We start from the raw sequence: 18,131 nt of genomic DNA, 5'->3' as shown, positions 1-18,131 counted from the left end.
AGGGTAACTAAGACTTTGATGACAACATAATCAAATAGTTCAAGCTGCTATATGAGTTATGGACAAGTCAGTATGTTAGCAGAGCAAACGCGTAATGAGAGGAGAACTTTCTCTTCTTCTTTTTTTGTCAACAAGGAGAACTTTCTCTTGTTTGAAAAAGGTCGGTCATTGTTAGGGATGGATGGTCTTAGTAGTATTGACTGAGTCCAGTTCAAACAACATAAGAAAACTTTGATAACAACTCTAGGTAAGTGGAACCTTTTCCATATAAAAGGGGTTCTGCTTAAAAAAAAAAGATTATCTTCACTTTTTTCATTTGTAAGTTAATACACGCATATCAATGGCCACTGGGTCAAAATCACGTTAAGGAATTCAAAATTCTGACTTTATTTATCACTACAACCCACATGAATTGTGATTTTTACAATCATTTTTCCAGCGGTGACTACACTTCCAAATTCTTCCGTTTGACTAGCTGTGATCCAAACATTTATTATTTTCCGTGTCTTGACTCTTTCTTTCTACTTGCCGACACAGTATGTGTTTTTAAAAAAAACAATCATTCGTCTACTGAACTTAATGTAAAAAAAGCAAGCACTACTTGTAGTAGTACCATATGTTTCCTGGTTTTTAGAAGTTGTGATAGGACATGTAATTGTTTCTTTTGTATTCTTATAATTGGTCAAGTTCACTAAAGTCTGGTTACTCTAACTACATGGAGTGATTAACTGAGCGATTGTTTTTAATGGTTTCTATTTAAACAATAGCTGACGGACTTCGGGATCTCATCTCCTCCACATAAAATTACTATGCCGTGTAGAACATTCTTATACAGTATAAGTAAGCGCATTGAGCTAGGAAACGGTAACGTATTGAACGTGTAAAGCTGCTTATAACGTCCCACATCGACAAATATAGGAATGAGTTATGTTGTTTATATACAGTAGCGTCGAAAGGTTTGCCTTCGAACTTTTGATATTTTTGCAACTGTTTCATACCTCAATTGTGACCATCCGATTTCCACATTGATACTTTTATGGGTTCCGTTAAGGAGATCGAGAAACTTAAAAACCAGCATTTGATGATTGTCGTTATTGTTTTGAAATGTGTATCCTCTGTTTTAACTTCAAACTCCTCATTCAGACTGTTTATTGGATTGTTAGTTTCCGTGAACTTGTTATGTGGTCTGAGAACTTACATAACCTCTCTAGGCTTACATAACCTCTCTAGGTTTCTAGAGGGTATGAGCCAAAAACTTCCAATATGAATTTTTGTTGTGATATGGAATTCTTGTCCGAGAGATGAGGCAATAAAGGATTGGTTTGGTGCTTATGTGTCTTGCAAATCATTGAGCTCTTCAGTTGAAAAGATCCTGAGACTCAGTTTTCTAGATTAGACGGTGACCAGAAGGTTTTTTTGGAACTCCTTAACAACAACGGGTTCATTCACAAGAACGGTTTCAAGATGGTCTAGTAGATCCTTGGCTTGACAAGAACGGTTGCTACACCAAAGCACTTTTTTCACTGCCTAGTACAATTTGGTATTAGTTTATTGAAGGAAGATAAACGACGGCGTATCTGGAATTAGCTCATTTACTGGAGAAACGATGGCGTATCAGGTATATGAAGCTGTTTATTTCTTCCCACATCGCTAACTAACAGAGAAGTTCTCATGTTTATATAACGAAGCTAAGAAGGCATAGGACACGACCTTACTTGAACAGGATCTGTTCTATAGGCTCGTACCTCTGTATCCTTGATTTCTAAGGAGACAGGCCCCTAAACCTGGTTGATGAATCATAGCCGTGCGATCTGAGTGTGATTAACGGTTACGATTCTCCTCGGAGTCTCTGCACTGTAGAGGATCGCTATCCGGTTAGGTTTGACCTCTCCGGGGTGGTCGCACGGTTGTCTGACAGGCCCTTCTTTTTTTTGGCCGGTAAGGACCTGCTTGAGTTATATTGCTTTTGTTTTCTTTGGGTCACCCAGAGAAAAGGACAAGCCATGAAGTTAACTGTTTTGCTCTCTTTTTTTTTTTGTCATTGTGGACATTCTAGCAGGTGTACACTCTTAATCATATATTTCACTAACACCACCACAAACAAGACCGTGAAGACCACAAGCCGCAGGAGCATCTTTGAAATGGGCATATGATCATGTGGGCAAGTGGACAGGTACTAATTAGTTATCATTACTAAAACTTGAAGTATAAAAATTAGTTGATCTTCGAGTTAATTTGTTCAGTTGAAACATATTCTAATGTACCATTCTCAAACCTATTCCACAACTGTTGTTGTATCATATGATTCACATCTGCATTACTACCCTGGATCCATGTTTACTAGAATTAGTAAGTGTTGTTGAACTCTTTAAGACATGCGTGGTCTAGATCATTACTTTCTGCCTGCCGTTTTGGTTCTCAACTTATTATTTTTTCTTAGTAGAATTATGAGCAGAACTTAGGTGAACTCTGGGATGTGATGATTCAAAACACAAGTTGGGCAGACCCTTTTCTGAGATATGTAAGAGAGATGTTGTAAGAGACACATGTCACTAGCTGAAAACTAATTGACATTATAACAAATTATGAACTGGAAGGATTGGATTGGTAGTTGTACTGATTAATTACTACCAAACCTTAAACCGTAAACAACATATTGATCGTTTTTTAGTTCAGTTGAAACATAATCTCTAATGTACAAAGCTCACAATGATTCCAAAATGCTGTTGTATGATATCAGTATTTCTTCCCTTGAGGCAGGTTTACTCGAATGGTGGACCCTCCAGCTCAAGCCCATCAGTGATTCAAGCGCTGTTTCCATTTCAGATTTGGAGGAGTAACACACAAAGCCATAACCCCTTTGATTTCCCGGTGTCTCCGTCATACTGTATGAGTCATACTCATACACAACTGTAGCACCAACCAAATCGAATCCACACTCTCGAAACGCTCCACTCTGAAGTGACTGTCCACGACATGTTACTCTCACGTACAGTTCCATCAAGATTCTCGATAATGTATGGACTGCAACAACCAACTCATCTCCAACAATGGGCCAAGATGCGTTTTAGAATTCCACTGTATAACCATATGGACCAGAGGAATTCTCACTTGGCATGGAAAAATGAACTTTCGTTATCTCCTTCGTGGTTATATCATTTATCAGGTGTGCTTTATCCAAATCAGGACATCTATTTGATAAGAAATCCTGGAGCTCACCCACCTCTGACACCAGAGTAGGTTGATCTTATGCTGAAGAAATTCTCTAAAGTGTCTCTGAGCTCCGATTTTATTTCTTCAGATGATGTTACCACTTCTCCATTAGCACATTGCATCATGAAGTGACACAGAGAAGAAACTTGTCAGTTTCTTCACCTGCCTACTGCATTTGGTATAGCTTATTGAGGTTAGTGACCAAAAAAAAAATATATATATATATATATAGCTCATTGAGTGGAAAAAACGACGGCGTATTCGGTAGTATAGGGGAGGAAACAATATCGTATTGAGCATGTGATATTGTTTTATACATCCCACATCGGTCCTGTACAGATACTTTATGTTGTTTATATACACGTAGAAAGCATCAGGGGTCACGACCTTACTTGAACAGGATCTGTTCTATAGGCTCGTACCTCTGTATCCTTGATTTCTAAGGAGACAAGCCCCTAAACCTGGTTGATGAATCATGGCCGTGCGATCTGAGTGTGATTAACGGTTGTGATTCTCCTCGGAGGCTCTGCACTGTAGAGGATCGCTATCCAGTTAGATCTTGATCTCTCCGGAGTGGTCGCACGGTTGTCTGACAGGCTTTACTTTTTTCAGTTGAAACATATTATAATATCACATGCTCAAAACGAGAGCCATGGTTATTAGAATGTTGTAGATATATGGCATTTGAGCTCTGAGTCTTCTGAAGCTCAAACTCATTCAGACAAGAGTGATCTAGATAGTTACTTTCTGCCTGCCGTTTTGATTCTCTTTTCTGAGAATACCAAATCGACAGCAGTAATATCAGCCTTGATAGATAATGCTTCAAGCAATAGCTTTCTCGGGTCTTTTAGCTCTTATTAACTCAAAATTTCATGTCTACAAAAGTTTATTGTGTATTCCAGCCATTTTGAGGTTGTGTACAGATTAATACCACACCTCCAAGAGAACTCTATCACTTCTAAAAAGTTCCAAGTTCACTCTTTGGGTCAGCAATTCATTCCACCAAAATGAGCATGTTCCATGCCATCAATAACCACTACTGGATTATGTGTGCTATTATTAGCATCCTGGAGGCAAGGTCGAGAACAAGTTTTATACAAATAATGACCCATAATATACCCTTTCCATAAAATATCCTGAGAGAAATATAAAAGACCAGACAATAAGGATTAACCATAGAGAAGACTAATGCAAGTAAGCAGCGAAACAGAGCATAACTACAAACTTTGCTAGAGGATTGCATTAGATTCTATAGGCGGATAAAACATAGAAAATAAACTGTAGAGACTGAAGCAGATTCTTGTAAACAATAATCTGGCTATATTCCTTTTTTTTTTGGTTATTCTGATATAAACTCCCAAGACTGAAGCAGCCAGACATTATATGGTAAGGATGTTTGGTAATTGGTACTGACATCCAGGGAACACAACGGATCACAAGTGTTTGGGTGCAAAGTACTTGACGTGAATGTTCAAGAGAAAGATATGTTATCTCATAGACTATGAGTCATAGTTGAGTCTGTCATGTTAGCTTGGCAATGACGATACAAATCTGTGATGACATCTTTTAACAACAACCGGTTAATCCACCAAGAACGGTTTCTAGATGGTCCAGTAGTATCTTTGGCTGGACAAGAACCAAAGTCTTGGGTCTGCTTCTTGAGAAATTATCCGACAGCCCAAGAGCTTTCCGCATTTATTATTACGCAGAAGTGGAATCAATCGATTGAGAGCGAACGAGACTACGAACTTCTGGGGCAAGAGCTTCGCCGCTGTGGAGACAGAGCATGAAGTGCCGTCACAAACTTATCTACCGGAAACTTATCATGAAACGCAATTTCGGGCTATTTTGAAGAGATTATTCAAAGAAGAAACAGCTGTTTCAGTCTCTTCATCTGCTTACTGTATTCGGTATTAGTTTTTTTCTGAGGGGAGAAACGACCACGTAATGGAAATAGGTCATTGTGGGGAGAAAACGACGACGTATTTAGCGTGTGGTGTTGTTATTACATCCCACATCGTTAACAAACAGAGATGTCAAGCTGTTTATAAAGAGCAGAGTCGAAGGTATTGGTCACGACCTTACTTGAACAGGATCTGTTCTATAGGCTCGTACCTCTGTATCCTTGATTTCTAAGGAGACAGGCCCCTAAACCAGGTTGATGAATCATGGCCGTGCGATCTGAGTGTGATTAACGGCTACGATTCTCCTAGGAGACTCTGCGCTGTAGAGGATCGCTATCTGGTTTGGCCTTGACCTCTCCGGGGTGGTCGCACGGTTGTCTGACAGGCCTTCCTTTTTTTTTTATTTCTTCTTTTGCCTCTGATGTTTTGGTAATTAGTAGTACTTCACCATAATCGGGACGACCCTTCCCATAAGCTCCACTCGAAAAGAAGAAAGTGAAGATCCTTGAAGCTGTCTTCCTCGTCTACAGATTTCTTTATTGTGGTTACTTGAATCGACTAACGGGTTTTGTTAGGGTGGTGGAGAGATTTAAGAACTAGTGTATGTATCCTGCTGCTAACTTCAGACTCAGTCAGAGTATCTTGGCTTAGAGTGATGTAGTGTTAGCCTATGTATCCTGCTTACTTGAATTATGTGGTTCGGCTCAATGGAAAACATTGAGCTGTAGCTCTTATGTTGAGAAGATAATGACTTATGAGCTGTTTGGTTCGGACCTAAAGAATCCAAAATGTGTCTTGATTGTAAATACTTATTTGATTCTGAGAGAGTATAAGGAGTTGTTTGGTTTAGGAAAGCTTAGTATGGTTGCCAGTTCCCACTGTGAAAGTTACACGTTTTTACTTTCAAGGCATAAGCCTCAATAGAGTCACCTGCGTGAGTTCTGCTGGTTTTGTTATCAGGAAAGTCTCTCGGCCATATTCTTTGGGTACTCACTGAAAGAAAAAAGGATTAAAGCTTTGATTCATTCTACATTTTTCTGATGTTTTAATTTCTGGCAAAGTCACTTAACCGTTCTGCTTGTTGCAATTGTGATAACACTCTTAAATCATATTTTTCATCAACACAATCAGAATCCAAAAGACGGTGGAGATTGCTTTTGAAGATGATGTACTTGTGTTTGTTTGTGGATAGAGAGACATTGCTAAGAGAAACATTATCACTGCAAACTAAAAGCAAATTGATATAGTGGCACAATCTGGTAGGACCGCAACAGTCCTCAAATGGACACAAAGCCTGGACTGATTTGGATTTGTGCTGATTAGTTACTACCAAAACCTTAAACCATACAAAATATATTTGATCTTTAGAGTTATTTAGTTCAATTGAAACATAATCTCTAATGATGAAATCTCAAAATGTTATTGTATGACATCAGTACTTCTTCCCCTGAGCCAAGTTTACTCGAATCGCCCGACCCTCTAGCTCAAGCCCATCCAGCGACTCAAGAGCGGTTTCCATTTCAGCTTTGGAAGAGTAACACACAAAGCCATAACCTCTTGACTTCCCAGTGTCTCCATCATACACAACTCTAGCACCAACCACTTCTCCACACTCTCGAAACGCTCCAGCTAATGACTCCGAAGTGACGGTCCACGACAAGTTACCAACAAACAGCTTATACTCTGTTTCTGGATACAGAGGCTCTTTGTTTGGTTTCGGTTTGTCTGCAAAGTTCACCTTCAACGTCCGACCAAGATACTCCTAAAGAATAATAAACAATGGAAACGTTTACTTTTATATTTGTAACGCTTAACACTTTTTTTTTTTGAACTCTCACTTACAGTTCCATCGAGGTTCTCGATGATGACGTTGCAGTCTTCGACGTTGCTCATCGTCACAAAGGCGAACCCGCGGCTCTGTCCTGTGTCTCTGTTGTAGAGAACCTCGACGAGCTCAGGGTTGGCGAAGTCTTGGATGATCTGAGCGAGTGTTGCACTGTCGACATTGTAAGGAAGGTTCCCAAAGTAGAGCTTAGTGTTGATGGTCGCAGGAGGACTGTCGTCATCAGCAGTTGTGTCGTCCTGTTTGACGGAGATGGTCTCCGGGAGGGCTCTGAATCGCGGAGAACTGTTGGCACGTGAGGAGATCAAGAGAGGTTTTGGAGGCGACAAGTTGAATTTAAGGAGTGTTCGGTTAGATGATTTGTTGCGGCGAAGGAGGAGGCTTGGTTGATCGTAGAGTTTGAAGCAGGGAAGTGTTAGTGTTGAAGCTGCCATTTCTCTCTCTCAACAAAGAGACAAAGAGACAGAGAGAGATTGGGTTAAGACAGAGTTGATTCTACCCACAAAGAGATTTTGGATAAGGCCAAAAAAGTGATTGGCCTATCATAACAAATGGTTATCAACTACTTGGTTATAGGGGTTATTCCGGTTTACTCTGCGTTGTTTGATTTAGAAGAATTTTCCGGTTATGTTTAGAATTTTTCTAGGTTCGTAGTCATATTTGGTTTTATCTGTTTGTTTGGTGTAATTTTTGGTCCTATGTTTTCTTTTTATTAGATTTTGTTTCCAATGAAATTTTTTTTCGCCAGCTTTATTTTGAAAAATCTATCTCTCATTTTCGATAAAAATTATAGAAAACAAAAATATATGTTTTATAATTGGGTTTTCTCTGCTTCATATGGTATAAAACTATAAACGAATATGTTGGGTCTTTTAGCCGTAACTTTTTAACAATTTGGATTTACTAGGGTTTATTCCATTAATTTGTTAGTAAATTTGGCCAAACAAAAAAATATCATAAAATCGACTCTAAAACATTAGCTGGATTTGGGCTATAACTTCTTTCAATTTGTCTATTTTAACGAAATGTAAAATTTATTTGGATAGTGAAGATTATTTCCAATTAATATAATCAATTTATTTCAGTTTGATTTAGATCCAAAAGAAATATTTACAGTCTTTTAGAAATTATATTTTCTAGGTATAATAAAACAAAACAATAGTTTATTTACATATATATATAATTACAAAATAATCCAACTAATTTTGTTTATTTAATTTTTTAAAATAGGTTTTCCATAAGTGCTTGGAAGGATGTGTTTACCTACCAATGATCATTCCGACTCAATGCATTTCTTACAACCATTTATACCTCACAAACATCCAAATCAAAAGTTCTTGGACTCATTTAACAAATGTCTTTGAATTTTATCCTCTTGCTACTGTTTTATTTTAAGAACTTGTCTAAACATTAAGGAAAAACGTACAACAAACCATTTGTTTTACACTTCCTTATTTGTTGGAGATAAACTTGAAGTTAACTTGAAGCCAAAGTTAGACTAATCCTATTAGTATTGAGAAAAGGAAATATGCTATTTATGTGTTTTAGGGTTTTGATATCTCTATATAAGAAGATGCTGAGTTGTGGCATGAACTTATGAGTTTGAGAGAGATCTTGTGAGAGCTTAAGTTTTGAGAGATTTTCTTAAGCTAATAAGAGAGTAATTCTTATTGATCTTTGAGTCCTTAAACACACACTGCGATAATATTTGGTATCAGAACCTCTTCGATATGGGAGACATCACGACATCAAGTTCTGCTGGTGCGATAACAAAAGGAAAAGAAGGAGGAACATCTTCGATTAGTTGTCCAATGCTTACTACAACAAATTACACAGTTTCGTCCATCCGAATGAAGATCTTGCTCAAAGTACACAAAAGCTTGGGAAGTGATTGAACTCGACACTAATGAAACCGAGAAGAATGACATGGCCATTGCGTTGATCTTTCAATCCATACCCGAAGCTCTTGTCCTTCAGGTCGGAGATTTGGACAATGCAAAGAAGGTATGGGAAGCAATAAAAGCAAGACATATGGGAGCAGACAGAGTCAAAGAAGCCAGACTTCAAACTCTTTTGGCTGAATTCGATCGCCTAAAGATGAAAGATAACGATACAATTGATAATTTTGTCGGAAAGATATCTGAAATTGCATCTAAATCCAGTGCACTAGGAGAAAACATCGAGGAAACGAAGCTGGTTAAAAAATGTCTTTCATCTCTACCGCGAAAGAAATATATACATATAGTTGCTTCCCTAGAACAGGTTTTGGATCTTAAAACTACTAGCTTTGAGGACATTATCGGGAGGTTAAAAGCTTATGAAGAAAGAGTATGTGACGAAGAGGAGGAAGATGTTCAAGAAAATCAATCAAAATTGATGTATGCCAATATGGAGATGTCGCAATCACAGCACAACCGTGACTACCAAGGAGATTATAGAAACAGAGGTCGAGGTGGACGTTTCTATAATAGAGGAGGACGAGGACGAGGCAGATCATATAGAGATCTTGACATGTCGAAGATTACTTGTTTTCGATGTGATAAAAATGGGCACTTTGCGTCAAGCTGCCCGGACAGGTTACTAAAGCTCCAAGAGGCGTATGAAAACAAGAACGATGATACACATGAGGCTGATGCATTGATGGTGCACGAGGTTGTATATCTCAACGAAAGAAACGTGAAGCCAAAAGAGTTTGAAGCATGCTCGAATTGAAACAACATATGGTACTTGGATAATGGCGCAAGTAATCATATGACGGGGAATCGACACTACTTCAAATCTCTTGATGAAACCATCACAGGTAAAGTGCGCTTCGGTGATGACTCTAGAATCGACATTAAAGGAAAAGGTTCGATTTTGTTCTGCTGCAAGAATGGCAACCGAAAGACCCTGGCTGATGTGTATTTCATCCCTGATCTTAAAAGTAACATTATAAGCCTCGGCCAGGCCACTGAATCAGGATGTGACGTCCGTATGAAGGAAGAATATCTCACTCTCCATGACAAGGAAGGGAACTTGATCACTAAGGCTAAACGATCGCAGAATCGTTTGTATAAAGTTATTATGGAAATCATAGAGACCGAGTGTTTTCAAGTTATCGGACAAGATGATGCAACAACGTGGCACGCACGCCTTGGACATATTGGAACAGAATCATTGAAAAGGATGGTCAAGAAGGAACTTGTTGTCGGGCTGCCGAAGCTAACGGTTGACAAAGAAACATGTACTTCGTGTTTGCTTGGGAAACAAACCAGACGTCCGTTTCCACAGTCCACTACCTATCGAGCAGAGCACATCTTAGAACTCATCCATGGTGACCTATGTGGTCCGATTTCTCCACCAACAACAGCAAGAAACAGATACATCTTTGTCATTATCGATGATCCTTCAAGGTACATGTGGTCCATCCTTCTAAAAGAAAAAGGAGAAGCGTTTGACAAGTTTCAAAAGTTCAAGGCGGTTGTGGAACTCGAAACAAAAGCGAAGATTAAATGTTTTCGAACCGATAGGGGAAGAGAGTTCACGTCTACAGAATTCAATGAGTTTTGTGAAAGATCAGGAATAGTGAGGCACTTGACTGCTCCATACTCTCCACAGCAAAACGGGATCGTCGAGAGAAGAAATAGAACCCTTTTGGAGATGACAAGAAGTCTATTGAAGCATGTATCTTTGCCGCTTCATCTGTGGGGAGAGGCTGTACGTCATGCGACGTACCTTATTAATCGTGTTGGTACAAAAGCTTTGACAGACCAAACTCCATACGATGTTTTAAAGGGAAGAAAACCTAACATAGAGCACTTACGTATCTTTGGTTGCAAGTGCTACGCTAAAATAGAAAAACCCTTCCCGAAGAAATTGGATGATAGATCAAGAACCCTGATTCACCTAGGGACAGAGCCGGGCTCTAAAGCCTACAGACTGTATGATCCTATCAGTCAAAGGGTGGTAGTGAGCAGGGATGTAGTTTTTGATGAAAAGAAAACATGGGAGTGGACGTCATCGAGTTCTGAAGCGCAAAGGGATGAACCAGGCACATTGACGATCACATATGGAGAATATGAAAACAGAGGAGTGAGGGAATATGAAGATAGAGATGAAACAGAAGACAAGAGTGATGAAGTCATCGAAGAAGAAAGTGCAGTGCCTATCTTACATGATGACAGTGCAGATGATACAACAGAGATGGTTGAGCTAAGAAGATCAACGAGAGTGAGTAAAAGGCCGGGTTATCTAGACGACTATGTATACTTAGTAGAGGCTGAAGGAGAACGACTTTTACTATTGATAAACGAGGAGCCGTGGGAGTTCAGTACTGCAGTAGAAGAGAAAGTGTGGAGAGATGCATGTGAAGAGGAGATATCATCAATCATCAAGAACAGAACATGGGATTTAGTAGACTTACCACCTGGAGCTAAAGCAATTGGACTCAAGTGGATCTTCAAGATCAAACGCAACTCTGATGGTACTATAAACAAACATAAATCAAGACTTGTTGCCAAAGGATACATTCAAAGGCATGGGATCGATTTTGAAGAGGTTTTTGCTCCAGTGGCTCGAATTGAAACCGTCCGTTTCATCATTGCTCTAGCTGCATCTCACGGGTGGCAAATACATCACTTAGACGTCAAGACCGCGTTTCTGAATGGAGACTTGAAAGAAGATGTTTATGTCACACAGCCAGAAGGTTTCATAGTAGAAGGGAGTGAGCATAAGGTTTACAAACTTAACAAAGCACTTTATGGTTTAAAACAGGCCCCGAGAGCATGGAATGAAAAGTTGAATAAAGTTCTTGGAGATATGAGCTTTGTGAAGTGTTCAAAAGAAGCGTCACTGTACCGTAAGCGTGAGAAAGAGCATATACTCCTTGTAGCTGTGTACGTAGATGACCTTTTGGTCACCGGATCGAGTGTAAACATGATTCACGAGTTTAAGCAGGGGATGTCAGCACAGTTTGATATGAGTGATCTCGGATTATTAACCTACTATCTAGGCATTGAAGTCTGCCAGTCCGATGGAGGGATAACACTGGTACAAGAACGATATGCAATAAAAATATTGGAGGAGTCTGGGATGATTGAGTGCAACACAGTTACTATTCCGATGGATTCGGGACTGAAGCTTTCGATGGCTAGAGATGAGGAACCAGTCGATGAGAAGGAGTACAGAAGACAAATAGGTTGCTTGCGGTATCTTATTCATACACGACCTGATCTATCTTATGCTGTGGGTGCGTTGAGTAGATATATGCACGAACCAAAGGTGTCTCATGCAGCAGCACTCAAGCAAGTACTTCGGTATGTAAAAGGAACGTGCTCACACGGTCTTAAGTATGAGAAGGCGGGCAAGAGAGAGCTAGAAGGTTATGTTGACAGTGGACACAACATTGATGAAGATGATGGAAGAAGCACCACCGGACACATCTTCTACCTAAACGATTGTCCAATCTCGTGGTGTTCAATGAAACAAGAGACTGTGGCTCTTTCATCTTGTGAAGCAGAGTTCATGGCAGCCACCGAAGCAGCTAAGCAAGCAATATGGCTCCAAGAGTTACTTGAGGAAGTCAACGAGCAAGCGTACCAGAAGACAACAGTCTACATTGATAACAAGTCGGCGATTGCATTGACAAAGAATCCAGTATTCCATGGACGAAGCAAGCACATACACAAGCGATATCACTTCATACGTGAATGTGTAGAGAATGAACAAATCGAGGTTCTTCATGTGCCTGGAAGCGAGCAAAAGGCGGACATACTAACCAAGGCACTTGGGAGAATTAAGTTCAAGGAAATGCGAGATCTTATTGGAGTTCAAGAAGTGAAGAAAGTAGACTTCAAGTTTAAGAGGGTGAATGTTGGAGATAAACTTGAAGTTAACTTGAAGCCCAAGTTAGACTAATCCTATTAGTATTGAGAAAAGGAAATATGCTATTTATGTGTTTTAGGGTTTTGCTATCTCTATATAAGAAGATGCTGAGTTGTGGCATGAACTTATGAGTTTGAGAGAGATCTTGTGAGAGCTTAAGTTTTGAGAGATTTTCTTAAGCTAATAAGAGAGTAATTCTTATTGATCTTTGAGTCCTTAAACACACACTGCGATAATATTATTTTCGATCGATTTCTTAATCTGGAGAACTTATATATATACATTGACAAGACAAAAACGGACTCGGTTCTTAATCTCTAAGGAGTGGTTTGATCTTAATATATGTAATAACCAGAAAGGAACCTAAAAGAGAAGAGATTATTCAGGAGAGTTTATATCTCTTTCTTTTCAGATTTTGTATCTTCGGATTATCCACACAGAGACTCTGTTTCTTGTCCCTAAAGCAAAAACTAAAACAACATCAGCTTGTAGCTTCAGATATGCTCTGCAATGATGGTCTCCATGTTTTCGATTTCGACGATCCTGAGCTCGTTAACACTGCACGTTGCTTCTCATCATTCGTTTCCTATTAGAAAAACACACTCATTAATTGATATATAATTACTTTTGAATAAAGCTTAATCCTTAAGCTAAACACATTTATTACACTCGAGTAAAGATTCCATACCATATTCTGATTCTGATTCTTGTCGGATTCTTCAGCAACCTTCTTCTCTAGAGATGTAGGATTCTTCTCTTCAGTCGTTTCCCTCTGATGCTTCTTTGTCTTCGCATACTTCTTTGCTCTTAAAACTTTCATGACCTCTGAAATAGTTTTTTTTTTAAAACATTAGAAAGCACAAAAAAGCTAAAAAGAGATTTAAAACTTAAATTAAAACATAAACTCAAACCTTGTGAAGTGATGAGACGGTAAGCATGACCAAGTACAAGACTCTCCGTTGGTCGAAGAAGTTTCACACGCGTGAACTTCACGACCCTTCTCTCACTCTTATCATCTTCCACCGTCTTGGTCGTCGTCGCCGGAACATTCGTCTCCGGTAATGGAATAATAAGAGAAACATAGTGACCAGGATACATACGCATGATCTCAGCGACGGGTACAGGACCGTAATATCTATCGAGTTTCCCGTCGGGATGCTGTACAACCAACGCCGCCGCATCAACCGCCTGACAATTTCCCATCTCGTCCTCCAAAAAAAAATGTTATGATTGAGAGAACAAAAGAAAACAGAGTAGAGAATGAGAGAGAGAGAGAGAGAGTCCGTGAAGGAAAAGAGTCTTTTTCAGGACAGCGTGAAGGGTTAGGTCCACCACAAACAGTTCAGCTTTGCTTATAAAACATGTGAAACCCAAAATCAAGATCACTAAAATCATCAGTGATGCTGTTATTATTTATTAATTTTATGGTGTTGTGATTATTTTATTGGACAGTCACTAATAGAGAATAATACTATTAATAATGGTTTGTAACAACATTGTTGCAGATTTGACTGTTATTGCCGGGGCCATCTCCGACGTTTATTTCTTTAGTTTGGACTTTGGAGTTTAAATGTAATGGAATAGAGTCATGTATAGGATTGTCGGAAATTAAATAGTTGATTACAACGGGTGGGTGCCGGCACCGGAAATCAGGGACCGATGATTTTGACATTTTTGTTTGTGTTTCTACTGTTTTAGAATAATTTTGTTTAATTAATTAGTTTGCATTTAATTTTCTTTCTCTTTTTAAAGGCTTTTTTAAATCATGTGATTTAAAAAAAATGTTCAAAAAAAAATAATAATGTGATTTATTTGACGAAAATGATCCTGTGATTTATTTAATAGTTCTGCAATAAACCAATTAACATTGCCCCGTTAATTAGCAAATGTTATAGTGTTTGACCTGTTTGAGGACCTTTTTTTTGTTCTAGCACTTGAATTATTCTACTATCATCTTATATATTAAAAGAGAAGTCACAACTTTGACTCATGTGTGATTTTTTAAAAAATGGACCTAATGGACCTATTACTAGAAATTTATGTTACATTTAATTTATAATCTTACATTATTATAGATCTAAATAACATACTTTCTAGATTATAGGAACTAAATAATATGTCTACTACATTATAGGAATTAAATAATTATCAATCTTTTCCAAACCAAAAACGTGATCTGAAAACAACCAATTCAATAAACAAATATACAATAAAATTATTATGTTTTAAAAAGTGATAGACTCATATATATTATACTAATATATACAAATGTAGTATTAAAAATAAAATATTTCTATAAAAATAAATGAAAATAAACATCCGCGCGGTTGCGCGGGTCGAGATCTAGTTTATATATTAAATCACAAGTCACTTGGCTAATAAAAACTTTGACACATAAAATAACTTAAAAAAATAATAATAAATCAGAACCAATCGATTGACCAAAAAAAAATTTCATCCCCTATTTTTTCTGCAGTTTTATCTATCAACTCCTAAATTTTCTAAAAAATTTCATCTCACATTTCATTACATAATCCAACTGTTTTCTTCTCTATATATCCATGTTTTCACATATCGTGGCTCTGAAATTTTTTAAAATAATCACAATAGTAAAAAACTTCTCAAACTTTGATTGTTATTCCTTTTTGTTTATTTCTCGAACTTTTATTTTTCTTTTCAAACGCTACCGTATTTGCCATATATATTATGAGCCAAAACAGTAAAGATAATTCAGATTGAAAATGGTATTTGAGTATACTTTTGTTTCAGAGCTTTTAAAAGAATGGGAAATACAAAATTATCAACAACAAAAGTAAAGTACTTCTCTACTTTTTTTTTAATTCAAATTGATTTTAATATCGTTTTTATAACTTCTGTATAAGAAAATCATCTTATCTATTTACTACAAATGGTGAAAATGTGAACGCTTTAAAATTAGGAGTTCACCCATGAATTAGAAATACTTTTTTTTTTGAAACACAAATTAGAATTACTTTAAAATGACAAAACCCAGTATTTTTAGAGTATTATCCTAACTCATTTAAAATACTGCAAATAGAATTTACCTTCCCAAATTCATTTTTCTCTTCAAAGCTTCAGGTAAATGTTTGCTACTTTAATAAATAGAAATAGAAAAATGAAAGAAAAAAAAGTCTAGCCATTATAAATATACATGGATTTTTGGAGCTTGAAGGATGATGAAACATGTTTGAGAAAAAAAAATGTGAACAAAAATCTTAAACGAATATACATGGATTTTTGGAGCTTGAAGGATGATGAAACATGTTTGAGAAAAAAAAATGTGAACAAAAATCTTAAACGTGTTTATTGTAGCATTTAAATATGGATATTCATTTTCATAATTGATTTTTCTATTGGGCATCATTCTTTATATTAGGTCTCAGAATATCAAAAAAATAAGTTTTATATTTTCAATTACATTTTATCATAATCTATCATAACTTTATTTTTGTACTTAAAATAAAAATATATAACTTAATGGAAGATTTATTCACAAGAAAAATACAAAGGAAAATTAATGAATCAAATATAGTAGTTTTAACTATATTTTTCATGTGTTGTATATATCTCAAATTTAAACATAAAATACCTTCAACATATATCTATTTAAAAAAAACATGATAAATGTTAATTTACCGTTTATAACCTCTTTATTTGAATGCAATTATTTATATGCAATCGTTATCCATATTTATAGAATATTTAATTGATATAATAATTTTATTTTGATTGATAATTCTGGAACTGTAGTTTTATCATCAAATAATTTAAATACTGTCATTTTGATTTGTGCTACATAATAAACTAGTACACATAATAAAATATTAGGTGTTTTCCTGCACTGTTTGCAATAATATAATTTTTAATATAAATTGTTATTTTGGTTATTTTAAATTATACTTAAGAATATATATGTATATATTTAAAATTATAATTTTAAATAAATTATTTATTTATTTCTTTTAGATAAAATATATTAATAAACTTGTACAAATTAATAAAAATGATATAAAATTTATATAATTATCAATAAGTAAAATTAAACAGTATTTTTTAATTTTCTAGATATATAAAAGAAACTAATAATATTATGATTAAAATTTTATAATTTCTTAAAAAATCATAGAAAATTGAAAAAAAATTTAGCAATAAAATTGTATAGTTATAAAAACAGAATATAATATTTCAAAATTTGTAAAATATTACTATATTTTTATTATTATATTATTTAATGTTCATATTTGAATATATTTAATTTAAGGATAATATATAATTTATTACCATATTCTGAGAAGTTTACCAAAAATATAAATAAACATTAAATATAATTATACATGTTACATTTAACCATAAGCTATATCATCAATTCTACTATATCATGTCACATATATTGAAGTGATTGTAAAGATAACATGTGTCAAAATTATTTGTAAAAATGTATAGTGGACTTCCAATGTCAAATTTTATAACATTTACTCGCTTGTAAAGATCTTTTGACCTACTATTATTTTCAAAGTCTAGCACACTTGCCAGTGAAGTTATAAGTTCTTAACAGTTGATACAAAGTATGATATATGTCAAACTGAATCTAGTTCTTCGTCAAGCCCACCGAAGCTTAAATTTATTCGACGCATTTTCAAATTCAGCCGAATATAACATTTAATGCGCGTTGAACTTGGACCATAGACAAAAAGGTATGGTATATAGATCTAGACGAAAACAAGAAATTATACATAGCTGAAGTGTGAAGATAACCTAACTAATAGATCCATCCAAAGAATCAATTTTGGTACCATTCATGACGAGTAAAAAACAAAATTATTAATACTCTTTAGAACTTGGAGTCAATTTTTTGGTTAAAGGGTTTATAACCTTTTTTTTCTTTTTGAACAAGGGTTTAGAACTTCGAGACAAGATCGATTTATTAGAGATTTGTTCGTCAACATATTTTAAAAGAATTAAATGAACAAAGATATGGAGTGGGTGGACAAGGGACACTGCAACTTCTTATCTCCCCTTCCTCACTGAATACTATATATCCTGGGATTATGGCGTGTTCCTGACGAATGTCCCCATTCTATCATCATAGTAGACCTGAGAATTTGATTCCATTGTCTGGAGGATTGGTGCCGTCAGAACCCCATTAAACGAATACATATCAAAATATTTAAAATGTAGGTGGATACAAATCCCAAATCCACAAAAAACCTCAAATCTGATTTACTTGTTTAACATGTAAAAAAACGTTATTATAGGTAAACATAGTGACATTTTTTTTTCTTAAAGAA

General features: G+C 36.1%; 2 protein-coding genes, 1 long non-coding RNA gene and 3 other non-coding genes across 7 annotated transcripts; 4 read left to right on the top strand and 2 right to left on the bottom strand.

Moving 5' to 3' along the window:
- Positions 1–4: 4 nt before the first annotated feature.
- On the top strand, positions 5–5,514 carry LOC103838565. 2 transcript variants are annotated; one of them, XR_627162.3, is made up of 3 exons: positions 5–1,938; positions 2,060–2,173; positions 2,761–5,514. It is a non-coding gene; the product is annotated as an uncharacterized LOC103838565 (long non-coding RNA). The 2 variants fall into 2 exon arrangements; XR_004450925.1 differs by having other exon boundaries at positions 2,060–5,514.
- Positions 1,706–1,921, top strand: LOC117128789. The gene has a single exon (XR_004452179.1). It is a non-coding gene; the product is annotated as a small nucleolar RNA U3 (small nucleolar RNA).
- LOC117128791 lies at positions 3,596–3,812 on the top strand. Its single transcript, XR_004452181.1, has one exon. It is a non-coding gene; the product is annotated as a small nucleolar RNA U3 (small nucleolar RNA).
- On the top strand, positions 5,289–5,505 carry LOC117128792. The gene has a single exon (XR_004452182.1). It is a non-coding gene; the product is annotated as a small nucleolar RNA U3 (small nucleolar RNA).
- An 824-nt stretch (positions 5,515–6,338) lies between the features above and the next one.
- On the bottom strand, positions 6,339–7,502 carry LOC103838564 (28 kDa ribonucleoprotein, chloroplastic). The gene is made up of 2 exons (XM_009115011.3): positions 6,960–7,502; positions 6,339–6,879 (listed from the first exon to the last, which is right to left on the bottom strand). The coding sequence occupies exons 1-2, from the start codon at positions 7,392–7,394 to the stop codon at positions 6,550–6,552; spliced, it is 765 nt and encodes a 254-aa protein (XP_009113259.1). The 5' UTR covers positions 7,395–7,502; the 3' UTR covers positions 6,339–6,549.
- A 5,558-nt stretch (positions 7,503–13,060) lies between these two features.
- On the bottom strand, positions 13,061–14,220 carry LOC103838563. The gene is made up of 3 exons (XM_009115010.3): positions 13,734–14,220; positions 13,511–13,647; positions 13,061–13,408 (listed from the first exon to the last, which is right to left on the bottom strand). The coding sequence occupies exons 1-3, from the start codon at positions 14,023–14,025 to the stop codon at positions 13,304–13,306; spliced, it is 534 nt and encodes a 177-aa protein (XP_009113258.1). The 5' UTR covers positions 14,026–14,220; the 3' UTR covers positions 13,061–13,303.
- Between the last annotated feature and the right edge of the window lie 3,911 nt (positions 14,221–18,131).

Source organism: Brassica rapa, chromosome A09, assembly GCF_000309985.2.
Source record: "Brassica rapa cultivar Chiifu-401-42 chromosome A09, CAAS_Brap_v3.01, whole genome shotgun sequence".
NCBI lineage: Eukaryota > Viridiplantae > Streptophyta > Magnoliopsida > Brassicales > Brassicaceae > Brassica > Brassica rapa.
This window is presented reverse-complemented; position numbering and strand designations above follow the sequence as displayed.